The 16,590-nt window shown below is 44.5% G+C and overlaps 1 protein-coding gene across 1 annotated transcript in view; it reads right to left on the reverse strand.

Moving 5' to 3' along the window:
* LOC109938442 (semaphorin-5B-like) overlaps window positions 1-16,590 on the reverse strand; it is a 197,476-nt gene that overhangs the window by 97,172 nt on the left and 83,714 nt on the right. Inside the window, exons 7-8 of the mRNA XM_048599262.1 lie at window positions 13,074-13,287; window positions 5,661-5,946 (exon numbers count right to left, since the gene is read on the reverse strand). Of these exons, the coding sequence (XP_048455219.1) occupies window positions 5,661-5,946; window positions 13,074-13,287 (500 nt within the window). The remainder of the gene's footprint in view (window positions 1-5,660; window positions 5,947-13,073; window positions 13,288-16,590) is intronic.

A 16,590-nucleotide genomic window follows, 5' to 3' on the forward strand; every position in this document is an offset into this window, starting at 1 on the left:
TTAAGAAGCATCTGGGCAAGCACTTAAAATGGCAGGGCATAGTAAACCAAGTGCAGGTACATGGGATTAATGTAGTTTGGTTTTTGTTGGTCGACATAGATCCGGTGGGCCGAAGGGCCTGTTGCTATGCTATATGACTCTATAACTCGACATCTCTTACTCGATGATCACTGAGTTGTCGTCAGCATTGAGCATGCATAGAGATTCACAAACTGATGAAAAATTGGGAAAGAAGTTTGCTGAATAGTTCACAAATTAAAGAAATCACGCTTCCACACCTCTTGGTCACCGAATCTTTCTGCTACAACTCTCACCTCACCAGGATCCTGGTGACGTCCTTTCACAGTCAGTACATTATGTCACCAACTGCCCCCTACATAGACACACTGGGTTGCTCAAAACGTTCAGGAGAGGTAAAATATTCACGCGACACAGACTGTGGGCCCTTGTCTTATGCTTATCTCGAATTAAGGAAACAGCAGCAACACTTCCTCAAAAAACAACTTGAGACATAGACAAGCACGATTAAAGAAAACTACCAAGGTAATTACTAGTAGTTCTCTGATAAATACATGTAATCCCTTCATTTCCACTCACAACAGATTAGTCACAGCCTGAGCTCTATCAGATTGTTTCAAAAAAAACAAATGTACTTTGGTATTTTTGCTGGTGTTCACCTCAAACAGTCTCGTTTGCTGAGGCAAAGGAGACATATGAACTAGGACTTGTGTTACTAAGACAGGAAGTGTGGGAGGACGGGTTGGTGGGGTGGGGTGTAAATAAATTCTTGTTAATTGCGTTCTCATGCACACAACTTTGCTTCAGTGTTTCACATCAGTGTAATTGAGAAATGAATGCAGCTTATCCTCTCTGTTCTTACAGATTCAACGCTGCAGCATTCTGCAATCTCCACTTAATCAGAGCTCTGTGCATGAAGTATGTTTTCAATCTGTAGGTTTGGAAACTTGGATTTGAAAGTGAAGCAAAAATAGATTTTAGCCTTCAGTTCTGTGAAGGTGACTGGTTTCTTTTCACAAAGGTCAGAAAGTCTTTTTGGACAGTGAACTAAAGAAAGTTTTTTCAAGATAGCATGTGACTGAAGTTTAATGATGCGATCAGCTACCTGGATAATAATTGCTGATTGTTTACGATGTTGATTTTAAAATACAGAAACAGATGGCCAATGCCAGTGGTATATAGAACAAAAAGAACAAAGAAAATTACAGCACAGGAACAGGCCCTTCAGCCCTCCAAGCCTGCGCTGATCCAGATCAGTAAGTTCATATAAGTTCAGAAAAAGAGGGGACGTTTTATTTTAGCTTGTAGAAGTTTCTAGACTTTTGAGAAATGGTAGAAATCATAGAATCCCTACAATGTGGAAGCAGGCCTTATGGCCCATTGAGTCCATACCAATCCTCCAAAGAGCATCCCACCCGGATCCACCCCATAATCCTGTATTTCCCATGGCCAATCCACCTAACCTGCATATCTTTGGGCTGTGGGAGGAAACTGGAGACCCAGCAAAAACCCGCACAGACACAGGGAGAATGTGCAAACTCCACACAGAGTCACCCAAGGGTAGAATCAAATCTGAGTGCCTGGTGCTATGAGGCAGCAGTGCTAACCACTAAGCCACCATACTACCCCAAGGGTTACCAGCCTTTACTGGCTCCATCCCCGCCTCTTCGACCTGTTTGTTTCCTCTCCACCTATCCTCTCCTCTATCCATCTTCTATCCACCTCCCACTCTCTCCCTATTTATTTCAGAACCCCCTTCCCCTCCCCCTTTTCTGATGAAGAGTCTAGGCCCGAAACGTCAGCCTTTCTGCTCCTATGATGCTGCTTGGCCTGCTGTGTTCATCCAGCCCTGCACCTTGTTGTTTCAGTCCATCAGAACTGGAAAGAAGTCTCCAGACCGTCAGAACTGAAAAGGAATCTTAAGCCGTTTCAGCAGTCTAAGGAAAGGTGCTAACTGAAGGGTTATTATAGGTCTGATACTTCTCTGGGATTGAGTGACTCTTAAGGATATTGTTGCTTTTGTTGTGATCTTTCTAAAGTGTCATAAATAAATTGCTTTTGGCTTTCCTTCTGCGATCTAAACCTGTGCTGTTTTGTTAAAAGAACATTGACAGTATTGCCTAAATATGTTCAGCCACTGACCAGCATAGGATCCAAATTGCCAAATCACAATTTATGGTCTATCAAGTCAGTTTTCACTCTGCAATCTGATTTGTCCACAATTATCATTAGCTGGGATTATAACACTTGTGCTAATTTTCGGGAGAAATAGCAATTTTGCTTAAAGGTGAACCTTTTGTCGCGATAGATATTTAGAGCATAGAAAGGAGCCAATCAGCCTGATATATCAACCTGATACCTATTTAAAATAGGCACCGCTGCATTTCAGTCTCCCCAAGTCCTGAATACATCATAGAATAGAATTTTTTATAGAATCCCTACAGTGTGGAAACAGGCCATTTGGCCCAACAAGTCCACACTGCCCCTCTGAAGAGCATCCCACCCAGATCCATTCCCTAGATTTCCCCATATCTAGCCCACCTAACCTAAGCATCTCTGGGCACTATGGGCAATTTAGCATGGCCAATCCACTGACCCTGCACATCTTTGGACTGTGGGAGGAAACCAAAGCACCCAGAGGAAACCCACGCAGACACGGGCAGAATGTACAAACTCCACACAGTCACCCGAGGCTGGAATCGAACCCAGGTCCCTGGTGCTGTGAGGCAGCAGTGCTAAACACTAAGCCATCATGCTGCCCCAAAGTGGGCTGTTCCACCATCTTCCTGTAGCCTCTCATTTATCACAAACTATTCCTACTGTCCCATTCCCTTGCCAAAACTCCGCACACGCCCAGACAAATCCCATTGGCCTGCAGTCTTCCTGTCATTCTGAATACTAAACTAATCCCAATATTCTGTCCTGTTCAGTGAAGAAGGATATTGAGGCTTGGCTAAGAGACCAGACTGTTGAAACACCTGAGTCCCTGCTTGATTGACAGCTCTGGCTGTCTAATCTCAATTAATTTCACAATGTTTGTTTACAAAACCCAAAGTGGTATCAAGTGTCTTGTAGTTTCAAGTGTTAAAGTGTAAGAAATCTGGATGATAGACATTTTTATTTCCCTGTAGTGAATGGTATTTTTTTAAACGTGTGGCTTTAACATATTGTAGAGTTACAAATAATGTCCTTTTGCCGCATATCTAACTGTCACTATAGCGTTTGTTTCTTCTGTATGGTATAGAGAAGGTGATTGTGCATGAAAGTGCCATGTCAAGACATGGGGGAATGAGGAGCCATTGGGTGGAAGAAGGGGCATCCTTTAAATTCATTCATGGGATTTGGGCTTTGCTGGCTAAAGGAGCATTTACTGCCCATTCTCAATTGCTGTGAGGTCAGTTAAGAGTCATCACGTTGCTGTGGGTCTGGAGTCACATATAGACCAGACAAGGATGGTAGATTTCCTTCCCTGAAGGACTTTGGTGAACCAGATGTGTTTTTATGACAAGTGATGACTGACACATGAGGAGAGATTGATAAGGTTAGAATTGTTTTCATTGGAGTTCAGACGAATGAGGGGGGATCTCATAGAGACTTAGAAAATTCTAACAGGACTGGACAAGGTAGATGGAGGATGTTCCCGATGTCCAGAACCAGGGGCCACACTATGAGGATTTGGGGTAGACCATTTAGGATGGAGATGAGGAGACATTTCTTCACCCAAAGAGTGGTGAGCCTGTGGAATTCATTCCCACAGGAAGTAGTTGATGCCAAAACATTGAATATATTCAAGAGGCGACTAGAAATAGCACTTGGGGCTGAATGGGATCAAAGATTATGGGGAGAAAGCAGGATTAGGCTATTGAGTTGGACAATCAGCCATGATCATGAAGAATAGCAGAGCAGGCTCGAAGGGCCGAATGGCCTCCTCCTGCTCCTATCTTCTATGTTTCTATGTGATATGGTTGCCATTAAATCAACATTTTCTTCCAGATGTTTATTGAATTCAAATTTCCGCATCTGACACAATGGGATTCAAACTCATGTCCATCTGGATTACTGGTCCAGAGACATTATCACTATGCCACTGCAAGTAGGCATGGTGGCATGATGTGCCATGGTGGGTACTTGGGGCCATATGGCCTATATGGACCAAGCAAAAGCTTGACTCTTAACTGCCCCCTGAAATGGTGGAGCATATTACTTAGCTCGAGGGAATTTAGGAACAGTCAATAAATAGTGGCTTGGCCAGTGATGTGCACATACAAATCTACTCCAAAACCTTAGAGTCCATATATAAAGGATAAAGAAAAAAAAATGCCATCTGTCAAGTTCCTATCATGACTGTGGACAGACACACAAATAGATAAATATTTGAAGGTCACATGACAAGTTGCAAAGGCTGTTAGAAAAAGCATGCTTGGCTTTAGAGGGTCAAACATTTATTTACGGCCCATTGATTCCAAGTGATTGAGCAGTCCCATTCCCCCATCCTCGTCACCCTACACATTTATTTCATCCAATTTCCTTTTGAAATTGTTGCCGATCTCCCCTCCCAACACCCTCAGGGGTTGTGAGTCTCAGCCCATATTACTTACAGGGTAAGAAGGTTCTTCCCGACATCCACCTGAATCTCTCGCCCATGGCCTTAAATTTGTGTCACCTCGTCATTGGATCAGGGGAGACACAGTGGTAAAGACATTGCACTAGTAATCCAGATCCCCAGGTTAATGTTTTGGGGACATGGGTTCAGACCCCCCCGTGGCAAATGGTGAAATTTGACTTCAATTCAAACAAGTCTGGAGTAAAAAACTAGCCAATAGCAACCATCAATTGTTGTAGAAACCCATCTAGTTCATCCATTAGGGAAGGAAACTGCCTGGAAACATCCTTTCCTGGTCTGGTCTACATGTGACTCCAGACCTACAGCAATGTTGTTGACTCTTAACTGTCGTGTGGGCAATTAGAGATGGGCAATAAATGCTGGCCTAACCACTGATGCCAAAATCCCTTGAATAACTAAAAAAGTTAATAGTGAAGGTTTTCATTCTTTCCCTTATTAAATCACCGCTTGATTAAATCTCCCTTCAATCTCCTTAGCTTCAAGGAGAGCAATCACAGCTTCTCTTGTAGCTAGAATGCTTTGACCCTGGAACCATTCTGAACCTGATCTCCCCCCTCCATCTACCAAAGGGCCCTCACACCCTTGCTCAAGTGTGCTGACCAGAACTGGACACAATACTCTACTTGTAACCTAAGCAGAGCTTCAGATAGATTTTTTTAAAAAATTCATTTACAGCATTATTGATCATCCCTAATTGCTCTGAAGGCATATGAGAGTCAACCATATTGTAGTCATCTGTCGGCCAGTCTAGGTAAGACAGCAGATTCCCTTCCTTAAAGGACATTATTCAACCAGATGAGTTTTTTACAACAATTATCAACAGTTTCATGCTCATCATTAGACTCATAATTCTAGATTGATTCTCATATTGGAAAAATGTGAATCTAAACAAACAGAATGTTTAGATTTCAAAGTGGAAGTTGAGTGACATCCTCAACTGTTCCGTCTGAAAATACCACCAGCACCTCATGGCCAGCCCACAGGAAGGTAGGCTGATATACGTCCAACAAGCACTTACACGTTTGTTGTAAAGACCCCATAGATGAGGTCCTGCTCGGGGAGATAGAATGTGCTCTGCAACTCATTGTAGTAAAACGGGATCTCCCCCGATCGCGAGCAGTTGAGCCGGGCCTTCATGAAGGTTGTCCACGTGTCCTCCAGCAAAAACCGCCCCCCAACGTCACTCTTGCAGACCCGCCCGACACGGGAGTAGACAGTCTTCCCACAGTCGTGCTCCACAGCGTTCTCACGGAAGAAGAAGTAGATGAAGAGACCGATGTCGTACGCTGAGATGAAGTTTGGTTCTGGAAAGGAAGGAGAAGGCACAAGAATTGATGAAGGAGGGGAGTCCTCAGGTGAGCGGCCCACCATCACCCCCATACCTTAACCGGCAGCCTTCATTTACCTCTCCAAAATTACCATTGGAACTCCCAGGCCTCCAAACACACCTTCCTGCTGAAGCAAAGTTTTATTTGCACTATTCGATTGGATCCGCTACTCACAACATGGTCTCCTTTAGATTGGCAAGACCAAACGCAGATTGGATGATGGCTCTGTCCACCGGAATGATCCTGACCCTCCAGTTGCTCGCCATTGCAATAAGTCATCTTGCTCTCCCATTAATATTTCTATCGTTCTGCAATGTTCCAACAAAGTAGAATGCAATCTTGAGGAACAACACCTCAGTTTTTGCTTAGACATTTTACAGCCTTTAAGACTCAATATCACGGAGTCAAAGAGTCATAAAGCATGGGAATGGACCCTTTTGTCCAAAATGTCCATGCCAACCATGTTCCCAATTAAACTAGTCCCATTTACTTGCATTTGGCCCATATCCCTCCAAACATTTCCTATTCAAGTATTTATCCAAATGTCTTTTAAATGTTGCGACCTTATCTGCATCCACCATTTCGTCTGGCAGTTCATTCCACACGTGAACCACCCTCTGTGTAAAAAAGTTGCTCCTCATGTCTTTTTAAACCTTTAGCCTCTCACCATAAAAATACACCCTCTAGTTTTGACCTCCTCCACCCTAGGGAAAAGGCCTTTGCTACTCACCTTATCTATGCACCTCATGATTTTATAAACTTCTATTAAGGTCATCCCTCAATTGCCTACGCAAGTGAAAAAAGTCCCAGCCTATCAAGCCTCTCCTTATAATTCAAAACCTCCATTACTGGCAACATCCTGGTAAATCATTTCTGAATCCTCTCCCATTTAATAATATCCTTCCTATAACAGGGCAACAAGGACTGCACGCTGTACTCCAGACGAGGCCTCACCAACACCCTGTACTACCTCAACATGACGTCCAACTCCTATACTCACAGGTTTGAGCAATGAAGGCAAGCGTGCTAAATGCCTTCTTAACCACCCTGTCTACCTGTGACGTAAATTTCAAAGAATTATGAACCTGAGCCCTTAGGTCTCTCTCACTCTTCGACAACATTAGCCAGGGTCCGGCCATTAACTGTATAGGTCCTGCCCTTGTTTGTTTTAGCAAAATGCAATACCTCACATTTATCCAAATTAAACTCCATCTGCCACTCCTCAGCTCATTGACCCAATTGATCAAGATCTCTTTGTAATCTTAGATAACCTTCTTCACTGTCCGCAAACTTACTAACCATGCCTCCTAAATTCCCATCCAAATTACTATTTATATAAATGATAAACAAAAGTGGACCCAGACTGATCCCTGTGGAACACTGCAGCTGACAAGCCTCCAGTCTGAAAAAACACCACCCTCTGATTCCTACCGTTAAGCCAATTTTGTATCCAATTGACAAGCTTTCCCTGAATCCCATGTGATCCAACTTTACCAATTAGTCTACCATGCGGAACCTTGTCAAAGGCTTTACTAAAGTCCAAATAAACAACATTTACCGCACTGCCCTAATCAATCGTTTTGGTTACTTCCTCAAAAAACTCAATTTGTGAGATACAATTTCCCTCGCACAAAACCATGCCGACTATCTCTAAATGTATGTAAATCCTATTTTTCAGAATCACCTCTAACAACTTTACCCACCGCCGATATCAGGTTCTATAGTCCACATGCATCTCCTTACTGCCTTTCTTAAATAAAGGCACAACATTAGCTGCCCTCCAGTCCTCTGGTACCTCACCCTTGGTTACAGATGATACAAATTTTTCTGCCAGAGCCCCCACAATTTCTTCCCTAACTTCTTGCAATGTGCTGGGATGCACTTGATCAGGTCCCAGACATTTATCCACCTTTATATTTTCTAAGAACTCCAGCACTCCCTCTTCTGTAATGTGAACTGTTTTCAAAACATCAATATTGGCTGTCCAATAGAAGACAGAGGGTGGTAGTAGATGGAAAGTATTCAGCCTGGAGCTCAGTGACCAGTGGTATTCCACAGGGATCTGTTCTGGGACCTCTGCTCTTTGTGATCTTTATAAATGACTTGGATGAGGAAGTGGAAGGGTGGGTTAGTAACTTGCCAATGACACAAAGGTTGGAGGAGTTGTGGACAGCGTGGAGGGCTGTTGTAGGTTGCAACAGGGCATTGACAGGATGCAGAGCTGGGCAAAGAAATGGCAGATGGAATTCAACCCAGAAAAGTGTGAAGTGATTCATTTTGGAAGGTGGAATTTGAATGCAGAATACAGGGCTAATGGCAGGATTCTCGGCAGTGTGGAGGAACAGAGGGATCTTCGGGTCCACATCCATAGATCCCTCAAAGTTGCTACCCAAGTCGATAGGGTTGTAAAGAAGGCGTATGGTGTGTTGGCTTTCATTGGCAGGGGAATTGAGTTTAAGAGCTGTGAGCTTATGCTGCAGCTCTATAAAACTCTGGTTAGACCACACTTGGAATATTGGGTTCAGTTCTGGTCACCTCATTACAGGAAAGATGTGGAAGCTTTGGAGAGGGTGCAGAGGAGATCTCCCAGGATGCTGTCTGGACTGGAGGGCAGGTCTTATCAGCAAAGGTTGAGGGAGCTAGGGCTTTTCTCATTGGGCGAAGAACGGTGAGAGGTGACTCGATAGAGGTGTACAAGATGATGATAGAGTGGATAGTCAGAGACTTTTTCCCAGGGCGGAAATGACTATTACGAAGGGGCATAATTTTAAGGCGATTGGAGGAAGGTACAGGGGAGATCTCAGAGGTAGGTTCTTCACACAGAGTGTGGTGGGCGTGTGGAATGCGCTGCCAGCAGTGGTAGTGGAGTCAGATACTATAGAGACTTTTAAGCGACTCTTGGATAGGCACATGGAGGATAGTAAAATATAGGGTATGCAGGGTAGATTGATCTTTGTAGGATAATAGGTCAGCACAACGTCATGGGCCGAAGGGCCTGTACTGTTCTATGTTCTATTTATTTTCCCGAGTTCTCAGCGTCCATTTCTTTCTCCATAGTAAAAACTGATGCGAAATATTCACTTAGTATCCCTCCCATCTCTGGAAGTTCAACACGTAGATGACCTCAATGATCATAGGGGGCCCTAATCTCTCTCTAGTTTCATTTTTGCTCTTAATATACTTGTGTAATCTCTTTGGATTGTCGTAACCTTATCTGCCAAGGCTCTCTTATATCCCCTCTTTGCCATCCTGATTTCCCTCTTAGAAATGCCCCTACATTCTTTATACTTTTCAAGAGATTTAGTTGATCCCAGTTGTCTATATCTCATAAATGACTCTTTCTTATTCTTGACTAGAACCTCAATATCATTATTCATTCATTGTTTCCCATTCTTATCAGACTTAGCTTTCACTATAACAGGAACTTAATGCCTTTGAACTCTCGTTTTCACACTTTTGAAAGTCTCCCACTTGTCAGTCATCCCTTTTCCTGTGAACAGTCTACTCCAATCAACTTTTGAAAATTCTTGTCTCATACCATTAAAACTTACCTTATTCCATTTAAGAACATTAACTTTCATCAAACGTCCATCCTCTTCCATAACTATTTTAAAACTACTAGAATTATGATCACTGGTCCCAAGGTGTTCCCCTCCTAACACTTCAGTCGCTTGTCCTGCCTTATTTTCCAAGAGTAGGTCAAGTTTTGCTTCTTCTCTGGTAAGTACATTTATATATGGATAAAAAAAATTCTCCTGAACACTTTTAACAAATTCCTCAACTTCAAAAACTGATTGCCCACTCCACAGCCATGTCTTTTTCCCTTATTCACAGTACAGAGGACACATTTTCTCCCTCAATCTACATCCATTTTACATCTCTTTACTCCATCTTTTGCATGGACCCCTACACCATCTGTTCCCTTTGTCCCTTCTCCACCACTGTCAGAGGTATAAAACAAAACAATTTCCAACCTTTTTCAGCTCTGAAGAAGAGTCACATCAGACCTGACACATTAACTCTCTCCAGATTGAGTTTCTCCAGCCTTCTCTGTGCTATCATTCCGATGTTTAAGCTTAGGCCTGTTTTTGTCGGGAATGAACATGGGGCTTGGGGACAGGTCCAATGATTCCAGAAACTGGCAATTGGTATCAGGTAGTGATGGGTACAGACCCCTGTGAGGAGCAGTGCCCCTACACCCCCTCCACCAAGCTCCCAATCTTCCAACACCCAGCTACGACCATACCCTTTAGCTGCTGACCTTCAGCTCACCGTGCCAAAGAAGCTGCCACATGTTTCTTATTTATCCAGAGCCCAAAGGATAGTCTGACTGACCCGACCTATGGGACAACTTTTTCACACAGAGGGTGGTGCGCGTATGGAATGAGCTGCCAGAGGAAGTGGAGGAGACTGATAAAATTACAACATTTAAAAGGCATCTGGATGGGTATATGAATATGAAGGTTTTAGAGGGATATGGGCCAAATACTGGCAAATGGGGCTAGATTCATTTTGGATACCTGGTCGGCATAGACAAGTTGGACCGAAGGGTGTGTTTGTGTGCTGTACAGCTCAATGACTCTATAACTGATTTTAAAGGTGCCAGGTTTCCCACCCCAGCCACCAGCTAAAACATTAAAGACAGTGAAAGGGGACTGGGAACATCAACTGCACTGTGACTGGCTGTTAGCAGACTGGAGGCATGACATCAGAACCTCTGGAGCAGGAAGTCCCACCTCAGGGAACTAGTAACCAACCAGAGGCCACTGAGGGACTGGGGCAGGTTGATATTGTAGTGGCTGGGATTGTGGGTCTCACCAGGTGCCAAAATGGCAGGCACTGGTGGGAGGAGATAAGGGGTGTGTGAGGTCGGGGATGGAGTTGGCTTTGCGAGATCATGGGCCTGTAGAGAACCCTCCAACAGGCCCAAGAAGGGCTTGTTAAGGTAGGAGTCCACTCCAACCCCTACCAGCCTGGAAAGATATGGGTGTGTTTCAAGTCTGGTTAAATTCTGGTGACAGTGGGATGAGAACCGTAGAAACATAAGAGCAGAAAGAGGCTGTTTGGCCCTTTGAGTCTGCTTCACTGTACTAACTCATATCAGTCTCAATACCATCCATGTCCTTTAATGCCATTAATAAATTGAACTCTATTCATTTCAGTCTTCAGCCTGCTCAATGACTGAGCTTCCACAGCTCTCCAGAGGAGAGAATTCCAAAGATTCAACACTCCCTGAGCAAACAAATTCCTCCTCATCTCAATCCTAATGGCTGACCTGTACTCAAGGATGGTCAATTAAAATCCCACAAAGGCCTCCTTTGGCTCATCAATGGGTGAGCAGTTTGAAACCACTTCTGCCATTGGCAAGGTCATGGGTCGACAGGAAGCTCACCTGCTGGATTCAACCAGACTGGCACCTTCCGCAGGGGACAGGGGGAGGAGATGAAGAGCTCAGATCAAGAATTGGGTTCCATTATAATCAAGGCATTAAGCTTTGTCTTGATTCACTCAAGGGATGTGGGCATTGTCCATCCCTAATTGTGCAGAGGGCATTTAAGAATCAACCACATTGCCGTGGGTCTGGAGTTACACGTAGACCAAACCAGGTAAGATTTCCTTCCCTAAAGGACATTCATAAACCTCATGGGTCTTTATGATAATCAACATTCCTTGCTATTCGACCAGCTTTTAATCCCAGGTTTATTGAATTCAAACAAATTCACTGCTCGTCATGTAGTGAGTAATGGTAGGCAATGAACCACACCAGTAGAGGGTCAGGTTGGTGAAGGAAGGATGATTGGAAACATGTGGCAGCTTCTTTGGCACAGTGAGCTGAAGGCCAGCAGCTGAAGGGTATGGTCGTAGCTGGGTGTTGGAAGATTGGGAGCTTGGTGGAGGGGGTGTAGGGGCACTGCTCCTCACAGGGGTCTGTACCCATCACTACCTGATACCAATTGCCAGGCAGAATGGACAGCAGGCTGAGAGTGTGAAACTGCTTGTTGATGCGTACGGCATGCTTTCATTCATCGGACGGGGTTTTGAGTACAAGAATTGGCAGGTCATGTTACAGTTGTATAGGACTTTGGTTCGACCACATTTGGAATACTGCGTACAGTTCTGGTCGCCACATTACCAAAAGGATGTGGATGCTTTGGAGAGGATGCAGAGGAGGTTCACCAGGATGTTGCCTAGTATGGAGGGCGCTAGTTATGAAGAGAGGTTGAGTAGATTAGGATTATTTACATTAGAAAGACGGAGGTTGAGGGGGGACCTGATTGAGGTCTACAAAATCATGAGGGGTATAGACAGGGTGGATAGCAAGAAGCTTTTTCCCAGAGAGGGCGACTCAATTACTAGGGGTCATGATTTCAAGGTGAGAGGGGAAAAGTTTAAGGGAGATATGTGTGGAAAGTTCTTTACGCAGAGGGTGGTGGATGCCTGGAACACGTTGCCAGCGGAGGTGGTAGAGGCGGGCACAATAGCATCATTTAAGATGTATCTAGACAGATACATGAATGGGCAGGGAGCAGAGGGATACAGATCCTTGGAAAATAGGCAACAGGTTTAGACAGAGGATCTGGATCGGCACAGGCTTAGAGGGCCGAAGGGCCTGTTCCTGTGCTGTAATTTTCTTTGTTTTTGTTCTTTGATGCATGGAGTGTACCAGGCAGGTCTGACGTGCTGAAGGCACAGTGAAGTGGTAAGCGTTCGGGATGGCGGGACAGGTGAGCATTAGAGGAAGAGAGAAATCTCAGTGGGGGTGGGAGGAGGAACCATTGTGGGACTGGAGGAAGCGATAGAAGTAGGGAGGGGAGATGATTATGGAGGAATTTGAAAAGAAGGATGAGAATTTTTAAAATCGTGGCATTGCCAGACAAGGTGCCAATGCTGCAGCTGGGTACTGAACCATGTCTGTCCCACATTGGCTAGTCACGATAATCAAATGCACACGACCTTTTCTTAAATAAAATGAATCGTACGTTACATTGTCATCACTCCTACGCCAGCCCCCACCCGCCACACAGTGCTCCCCTCTGTAGAGATGCTCCCCTCTGTAGAGATGCTGCCCTCTGTAGAGATGCTCCCCATGGCTCATGACTTACCGTTTAGCCACTTGGAGTTGTACTGTGCAGTTCGGAGAGGAGGTCTACTTCCCAGACTTCGGTAGATGGCGGGGTCGCGACCTGAGAAGTCGATCACAGTGGCGGCGTACAGTTCTCCCCGGGAGGTGATCACAGCAGTGGAATTGTGCCTGGGATCATAGGGACATCTTGCCACACCATTCATCCTGTCCAGCACTTGGCTCAGGTTCCCAAGCTGGAGGAAGCAAGCACATGGCCTCAGTTAGTGCAGCATGCTCCTCTTACATTACTTTCTCCTCACTGCCTTTCCCCAGTAGCTGCAAGGCATGTGTATTTGTTACCTGTTACCTCCTTTCGATGCTCTATCTCACTGAAAAGAAACCATAACGATTGCAAACTTCTGCTTGACTTTGTACTCCACCTACCCAATTCATCAGCTCTTATACTGCTCTTCTAGGTTTCTGACATTTCCAACGCTCAGTTTCACCAAATCACCTTCCTGGTCTTTTTACATCCACATGCAACACATTCAGAACACAAGCCCCTATCATTCCTTTATCTGAACCCCTTCAATACTCCGGCAGTACTGTGGTAGTGCTACACAGAGTTGTTATCTTTCGGATGAGACATTAAAACTAGGACTGAGCTACACCGTCCGTAAAACAAAAATCACAGTGTTAATTTGAAATGGAGAGACTCTTTTGTGTCCTGGCCAAAATGTATCCCAAAAACCACACTACTAAAGAGATACAGGGTCGTCTGGTTACTGTCTCATTGTTTTGTGTCAGAGTTTGTTGCTGTATTTTCATGCATTGTAACTGTGGCCGCACTTCAGAAAGAATTTGATTGGGTGTGAATTGATTTAGGATGGTCTGAAGTCTTGAAAGGGATCTGTGTAAATGCAGGTGGTTTGTCATGCTACAAAGACACATTATATTTAATATTGCTTGGAGGATTTAAGTTTGAATGGCTTGCTCAAAAAGGAGTTTATTCCAAGTTTTAGACCAAGAGTGGTTTCTTAAACGAGGACCTTGAAAGTACACTGCAGTTTTTTTTTAACAAAGCTTCCGAGAAACAACAGTGAAAATTGCTTGGTTTGCTGTAAAACCTACATGGGAGTTTTGAATAGTGACTGGCTTGGTTATTGTTGACTGGGATGGAAGCCTCCTAAGAACAAGCTCATTTGGAGGAAAGCCTGCTATGGACATGTTGCCCAGCTGGTCTCTCACATTTCTGGAAAGAAAACCCCCCACATCAGTTCAGACTGAAACTCCCCATCCCTCTCTGACTTCCATAAGGACCATTCCCTTTGCCACTCCTTAGTTTGCACCGTACTCGCCACCAACCACTCCCATCCGCCTGGTACCTTCCCCTGTATCCATAAACGATGCAACACCTGCCCACACACCACCTTCCTCACCTCCATCCAGGGCCCTAAACAGTCCTTCCAGGTGAGATACAGCTTCACCTGCATCTCCTCCAAACTAGTCTATTGCCATCCAGTGCCCCCAATGTGGTCCTCTCTACGTCTGTGAGACTAAACATAGACTAGGTGATCGTTTCGCTGAGCACCTTCACCTGGCCTCTAAAAGCCAACCTAACCTCCCGGTCACTACCCATTTCAACTCCCTGCCCCACTCCCCTTCTGACATCCGTCCTCGGCCTCCTCCAGTGTCACAGCGACACAGAATGCAAATTTGAAGAACAAAACCTTATCTTCCCCCGGGCACCCTACAACCCTACTCAACACTGAGCTCTCTAATTGCAAATAACCCTGTCTCCCATCGCCCGATTCCCCTTCCAGCCCCACCTCCTCCCTTCCATTCCACCTCTGACCCTCCCTTCCAGCCACCAACCGGATTCATCCTTCCCATTGACCAACCAGGTCATACCTACTGCCAGTGTCCACCTATCACCACCATCCTGCTACCTCCCTCTCCCCCACCTCTTTATCTGTAGCTCTCCCTACCCCCACATCCAGTCCTGAAGAAGGGTAATACCCGAAACGTTGACTGCTCCTTTCCTCCAGATGCTGCCTGGCTTGCTGTGTTCTTCCAGCCTCCTGTTTGTCTACCTGGGATTCCAGCATCTGCAGTTTTTTTTGTCTCTAACCAGATCGAAATTTAGTTGTTCTTTGGAAGAGGGATTGAAAGAGCATCTCAGGAGTGTATTTCCTGTGTAACTTATGTTTGTAAGACTTCAGAGACAACTATGTCTGATTAGTGACTTGACCAGCTGTTTGTCACAACATCAGAGGAACAAACTTCGGGGGGGGTGTGTGTGTCCTGTGCTTTGGGATGTTTACACAGATAAGCATTTATGTCTCTATACTACTGACTATGTTAACCAATTATTATTGGTTATCAAATATATCTTTGTTAAATAAGTTTTGTTTTGATAATAATTGTGTTTATTTGAGAAACCTGATTGATAGATCTTTTGTTTAAGCCCTGTTAGTAATAAGGTATTCAGTTGTTATCTTGGTAACTGGAAGCAGTATGTTATGTTGCAGCCATGGAGCAGTAAACCTAGAGTAAAGGTGCAGGCTTCTAGCCTCAATCCTAACAATTCCCTCATTTCATTTGTTCTGTAGCCCTGCCCAACTCATCTCATTCAGTTTGATCTCCATGTCCTTGAAGACCCGAATTCACTCTTCCCCTCCTTGTTCCCTCCAGTCCATCCTGGTTGGCTGTTTGCCAATTCTCCTCATTGTCTGACCCTGGAGCTCTCTGGAACTCAAAGCCTCCTTTTTACCTACTTCACCGACCACTCAAAAACCTCCTAAGTGCATTTCTCTTTGAGCTCTTGCTATCTTTCTGATCCTGCACAGCTTTGTACATGTATTCTCTCTTTGTGAGGAATTGATAAAGATAGCTACAGATCTTGTTTAAGTCAGTTTGTACACATTCAATTCATTCTCACAAAGTGTCTCTACTCAGAAACGTAACCTGCCATTTCTATGTCTCCATCAAAGTGGGATTTAATTCTTCCTTCCTCCCTCCCCACACCACTCCCATTCCTTTCATAACTCCCCTCATGGTTATGAATTGACATCTTCATCACAGAACTACAAAGACCAGTTGCTCTTCAAACTCAAAATTCTCATCTTTGCCCATAAGACATCGGAGTGGAAGTAGGCCATTCAACCCATCTGCTCTGCCATTTAATGTGATCATGTCTGATTGATCATCCTCAACCCCATTTTCCAACCTTTCCCCTATAACCCTTGCTTCTCTCAATGATTAAACATCTGTCTACCTCAGCCTTGAATACACTTAATGTTCCAGCTTCAACAGCCCTCTGCAGTGAAGAATTTCACAGATTTTCCACCCTCTGAGAGAAGAAATTCCTTCTCATCTCTATCTCAAACATGCAACCCTTTATTCTGAGATGATGCCCTCTGGTTCTAGATTCTCCCACAGGGGGAAGCACCCTTTCCACATTGATCTTATCAAGTCCCCTAAGAATCTTGTATGTTCAGATCGTTCCATAATCTTGCCTCATTCCCATCCTTGTAACCCCCAAACCAAAAATCCTC

This window comes from Rhincodon typus, chromosome 7 (genome assembly GCF_021869965.1).
Source record: "Rhincodon typus isolate 14 chromosome 7, sRhiTyp1.1, whole genome shotgun sequence".
Lineage (NCBI taxonomy): Eukaryota > Metazoa > Chordata > Chondrichthyes > Orectolobiformes > Rhincodontidae > Rhincodon > Rhincodon typus.